This window comes from Chelmon rostratus, chromosome 4, assembly GCF_017976325.1.
Source record: "Chelmon rostratus isolate fCheRos1 chromosome 4, fCheRos1.pri, whole genome shotgun sequence".
Taxonomy (NCBI): domain Eukaryota; kingdom Metazoa; phylum Chordata; class Actinopteri; order Chaetodontiformes; family Chaetodontidae; genus Chelmon; species Chelmon rostratus.
The window spans coordinates 23,014,316-23,020,199 of record NC_055661.1 but is presented as its reverse complement, the minus strand read 5'-3'; the positions used below and the strand labels follow the sequence as shown (position 1 = coordinate 23,020,199).

The following is a 5,884-nucleotide window of genomic DNA, read 5'->3' as shown; positions in this document are numbered from 1 at the left end:
CCACAGCTCCACGTACAGGTGAGTTTCACAACGTCATCACGCGAGACTTCGTCACCAACCGGAAGTTGGTCCGCCTCATAAATAAATCCTCCTCCCAGTTTTGGTTGAGATAAAAGACATGTTGCAATTTAGTAAGGTTGAATGCAAATGAGTACAACGTGTTTTTTTTTTGCGTAATGGTCACAGTCACAATTTATGTCTGATACCGTGAAACCATAAACTATATTTTATAATAATATATTTCCTTAAATTCTATATTGTCCCTGTGCTGTATTGTTACATATGGGGAACTTGAGATATGAATTCATTTTCACAGTAGTAGACAATTATTAGCATGAAACTATAGTTTAAGGAACAAAAGTAAATATATTCAGAGTCATCATATTCAGAATGCCCCATTTCAAAATAATATTTATCATTATTGATTATAATTATTGATGCAGTCATGTGGCCATGACTTTAATGTTGCAGTTGGAAAGGGGGAGCTGATTTTATCTACTTAACTGCCAGGTATCTTAATTTACAATATTATTTATTATTTGATTGCCATTGAATATTATTGATCATATTTTGTATTCATCTGAATCTGTAACAAGCAACCTGTAACTATAGCTGTCAGATAAATGTGGTGGAGTAACAAGAACAATGTTTCCCTAAAAAAATGTAGTGGAGCAGAAGTATAAAGTAGCAGAAAATGGTGAAGTACAAGTACCTCAAATTTGAACTTAAATGCACTTATTTACAATCCACCACAGCTTTTGATTGAATCCTTTGATTCTCTGGCAAGAAATATAAATAACCGTTTACAGAACTGCAGGTCTATGTCCAGTAGGCGTGTTTGATAATAATCATGACGTTAATCAAATGATGCTGCGATACTGCAGCATGAAATTAGTCATGTTCATACTGTGCGTCTTACACTGGCTCTTTTTACATGAACCCACACTAACCCCCCAAGAGTCAGGACAAAGCCCTTTTCCCAGATTAACAAAAGACTCGGTTTCAGCAATCTTCAAGTTTTTATTTGTTTACAAAGTTAAGATTGCAATTTCATATAGTCCTTCCTTAAATGAGTAGAAAACCTTTTTAAAGAATTAGTCGAAAGGCACAAATTTTACAATATATACATTTGGATCTAAATTATAAATATATAGAAAACAAAAGCACAACCCAGAATAAAAGTGCTGAACACAGTTTCTTTTTTACAGAAAAAATAGGCTTTGTTTAAAAATACATACAATCAGTAGCATGTTTTTTGTTTCATTTTTTTGTTAGCAATAAATTATTTGAGAGTGATAACATTGATAACATATAATATGCAAACGGTGGAGAAACGAGAGAGATGGTTACAGTATACACAGACCTATCCATCAAAGATCAGAAACACAACAGGCTTGCAACGTTCAATCATAACCAACCAGAGAACAGTAACTTGATTATGCCATTCTTAGTGCAAAATGATAATGATAAAAGGCCTAACTACACTAATTAAGAATTATTATTTAAAAAAAGCTTTTTTTTTCCTCCTAAAAATGCGGTCCATGTCCCTCAAATGCATAAAGCTTTATTTGTGTGACTATAAAACACAAAAATGAAGGCAAATCTTTTGCAGACTGATGTCTCGGAATGTGCCTGATGTGGAATATTAAAAGCAAAATTAATGTAGGTACGAGGAAAACATGCTCTAGTAGATGCTGCAAATTAAAAAACGAAGCGTTAACAAGAATCTGGGGTACTGTGAGTCAGTGGAAACCTAAATGTCTGTTGCACTGAGGGAAGGGTGAAGGCTTGGACAGATCAATTGCACGTTTCACTATAAGCCAGGTGCGAATCGACTAAAAAATCTGTCAGCTTTAAGATGAATTAAATGTCCAACAACTGCAACACAAATTGAAATAAAACTGTCCATAGAGAAATAATGTTCCTTAAAAAGAAACAGCCTTTGATCTTCACCCTAAGAAGGCATAAACATTTAAAATCACTGACATGTTCACAAGGACAAACGACAAAACCCATCACATTAAGTCTAAAACATAAATACAGCAAGAGTCACAGCACAGAGTTAAGAAAAAAATAGCACATGTACTGGTTAGTTTCACCACTGTTATAAGGGGAAATGATATATTTCTGCTAACGCCCCGCCATTACACCTCTTGTAGGTTTCTTCCTGAGATTGATAAAAGTTCTGATATCTTAGAGCCAGTAACTTTAGGGGTGTCTATGGAACACTTTGGTATCTCTCTGCAAACTGAAGGCCTGACAAAGGTCTACAAGTTGGAGAAACAATTCTACTTGAGAAAAACAAAACTGAAATGAGCAGAAATAAATCCAGACACTGTACAGCAGTACAGAACAGTGCAATCTTATTTGGTGGCAGGTTATAATAGAATTTGTTTTATAGTAATCTTGAAAACTAGAGACTTCCCTGACCAAACATTTCGTTAACTACTCTAATAAGCAGGATAACATATCTAAAATCTAAATATCCCTTAAATATAAATAACAATAAGTTTTATAATAACGATGACTAAAACATCAAGAACGCATTGCGTTCATCCCGTGAAAACTTACTATACAAAGGTTGTATGCATTTCAGAATCTGTTTAACTAAAATACTATGAAGCACAACAGAAATAAGAAGATTCATACCATGCAAAAGTAACCACAAAGCTTTGCCTGTTGAGCGTAAACAGTACTTAGGCATTTATGTTTCATAACAAATGGAGAATATGGTTTTATTGCTTTTTAATCACTTGAACTTATCCCGGCATTTTTGTCTGAACCAACTACAGTGCATCCTTCTCACACAAAGATGGCCAGATCTCACAGGTTTTTAAATATGTACTATCACACACAGTGAACATCACAAGTCTACAAGCTTTCAAATGTTTTTATAGCCTCGATGCCTGAAATGGAAACACATTTCATGAGTAATCTGTCTCAGCCTGACTATTATTGATATTAATGGGCTGCTTCTGTTGAAAACACGATTTTCTTTTCAGACCTCAAGACAATAAAAACTTGAAATCCTCTGTTATCCACTGAAATTGAAGACTTAAAACAAATTTTCATATCTGTGTTGGTCAAAATGACACAAAAACAAAAAAACAACAACAACGCACTCGAGACTTTCCTGAGAAATTCAAAATCAAATCAAACCAGGAGTCACATCACTAAATGTTATTGTCAGCTTAAAAAAAGGGGGAGGGGCTGATCAAATTCTTTTCGACACAATTTTTCTTCATGACGCTCAATTATCTGTGCCGTGCTGACCCCGAGGCACGCTGTCGTATCGTCAGGGACAGAAGGACACAGAAAAAAGGACAAGTCCATCGCTCTTGTTTTAAGAACAGCTACACAGACAATCATACGAGCACATACAGGCTTAATGGAGGACTCTTCCTGAAACCCACCACCAGCATAGTGTAACACAAACAACTGACTGACTGAGGGGGCTAAACGTTAAATACAAATATATTTAAATTAAAATCAAAACCAATGCTCAAGAGTACAAATCTATACATCAGGCTACATGGATTTTTAAAGACTGCATTTATAGATTTCTCCAAAGGCACTGTTTGCAACAGCAGACTGGTCTTCCTCTCCCTTTTTCCTCACACTAGTGTTCATACAAGCAGGGAGAGAAACAAGAGGGAGCATATCAAAGAGAAAAAAAAAAGGAAAACTGAGGCATTTCATGGCTAATCAACTAAAAGATTTCATCTGGGTTTTGTTTTTTCCTCATCTTCCAGTTCAACGCTATCTTTTGTTTCACTCAAACCAAGCTTTGCGTACAGCCTTGTTTTAGTCGAGACAAACAGCCATGGAACAAAGTAACAGTAAAGCAAAGTCTAAAGATGCGGTTTTAACTGGTGAAAGGCATTTAGAGCTTCCAGCGACTTCACCAACGATACCTCGTAAAATCAGCAGCGGGAGGTTTGTTAAAGATTTTCCACACGTCAATGAACAAGCTTTTGTTTTACAGCTCGTACGTTCCATAAAATACAGGTTATCACATGTGGGTTTTTTTTTTCACTTTTCCGTATTACAGCTGCCTTTCACTGTGGAGGACACACTTTGGTGCAGAAATCTGATATTGATCGAGCCCGCTATCACCTCGACAGCCTCGAGCAGGTGAATGCTACAGGTGGACAGAGAGAAGGGTGAGCGGAGCGCAGGACAGGCAGTGACGTGACTATGGGCCCTGAGGGGAGAGGGAACGGGTCCGAGGGTGTGATCACAGACAGCAGCGAACAAGACACAATCTGCTTTAAAAGAGAAAACAAAAAATACCTAAAGAAAAGTCCAGACGAGCCATTGCTGTTTAAGCTCTTAGTCTTGCTGCCGGTACTGAATGACAGACTTGCGGTCCGGTCCGGCCTGTAGCATGCTGTTCAGAGCCTCGCGGACGTCAAGGGTGGTGGCGCTGCAGTGGCCGTTGGGTAAGGAAAGAGAGTCCGACTGGGAGAGGAGATAGGGGGAAGGGAAGTGAGAGGGAGAGTTGGAAAACAGAGAGGAGGACGAGGACGGGCTGGGGAAGAGCGAAGAGGAGGACGATGATGGGATGAGAGAGGACGCGGACAGGAGGCTGACAGGGATGTGTGAAACCAGGCTGTTTGACACAGAAGAGGTGGAGGACGTGGAGGAAGAGCCGGAGGAGGTAGAGGATGAAGGGCTGGTTTTCTGTGTGGACATCTGGGGAGACGAGGGCAAGTCAAGGAAATCTAACAAGTCTTGGTGGTTATTGGCCAGCAGGGTGTGGTTCTGCTGCTGTGTTGCCTGCAGGTGCTGCTGCTGCTGCTGCTGGAGCAAATGAGGCTGCTGCATGTGTGCAGCGCGCTGGGCAGTTGGTGCATTCTGAGAGATCAGATGCTCTAGATTAAAGTCATCTCCGAATGCTGTAGAGTGTCTCGTTAGACTGTCCAGATTCAGTCCGCCCTCCGTGGTGTCTGGGGAGGGGGATGGCGAACTCGCAGTCAGGTCCAAGATCTCATCCAGGGTGTTCTTAGAGGACAAGCTGGGAGACAATGTGGTCTGATCGAGTGAAAAAGACGAGTTCTTCGGCTGTGGAAAAGGGGGTAAAAAGGACTGGGGGTAAAACTGTGACAAACTAGAGGTGAGGTTAATCATGTTGGGCAGAGGGCCCTGGTTGGTGGTGGTGGAATTGTTGGGCCAGCTGTTATGGGTCCTTTGCTGGGTTTGGCTGGGATTTCTCTGTAAGGACAACATGGTTATGTTCTGGGAGGGCTGCTGTAAGGTGGACTGGGTCTGAGCTTGCATCCTCTGCAGCTGAGAGATACTCCCACTTTGTGTCCTTTGTAGAGCGTTTTGGTTCAGTTTCTGTTTGAGGATCTGATTCTGGGCGATAGACTGAGTGAGGGACTGGTTGATTATGGGTTTCTGGTTGAACAGATTTGCCAGGAGGTGTTTGTTCTCCTGCTCCATTTTACGCATGCGCTCCTCGGCCAGTCGCTGCTCCACAGCCTGCTGCTCACGCTCCTTTCGTCTCCTCTTCACCTCCTCGTCCATTTGCAACAGCTCGTCCCGCACACGCGCCACGCAGTTCTCTGGGATCTTGATACCTGGGAGAGACGAGGAGGGCGGCCATGTCAGTCAACAGGTAAATATTCAAAACGTGATGATCCAAAACCAGATCTTCCTACGAGCTAACGACCATTTAATTTAAAGGTGATATCACAGCACATGTATTAACAACAGTACACAGATTATAAAGATATATCTAAAGTGTATTTTGTTCTTTTCTGTGTGTAATGCACAGAGAAAATGGACCAGACATCGAATCTTCGGTGAGTGTTTTCAAACAGCACTATCCCATGGATGTCACACACAATGTAGTACTCACAGGAGTTTATGGGAGACAAAT

The 5,884-nt window shown here is 40.5% G+C and overlaps 1 protein-coding gene across 3 annotated transcripts in view; it reads right to left on the bottom strand.

Annotated features, from left to right (window-relative positions):
* Window positions 1–1,012: 1,012 nt before the first annotated feature.
* The window catches only part of si:ch73-63e15.2 (protein strawberry notch homolog 2), a 61,888-nt gene continuing 57,016 nt past the window's right edge, over window positions 1,013–5,884 (bottom strand). For all 3 annotated transcript variants that reach the window (XM_041934605.1, XM_041934607.1, XM_041934608.1), the window contains one exon: window positions 1,013–5,582. In XM_041934605.1, the coding sequence (XP_041790539.1) occupies window positions 4,333–5,582 (1,250 nt within the window). In that variant the 3' untranslated portion in view covers window positions 1,013–4,332. The remainder of the gene's footprint in view (window positions 5,583–5,884) is intronic.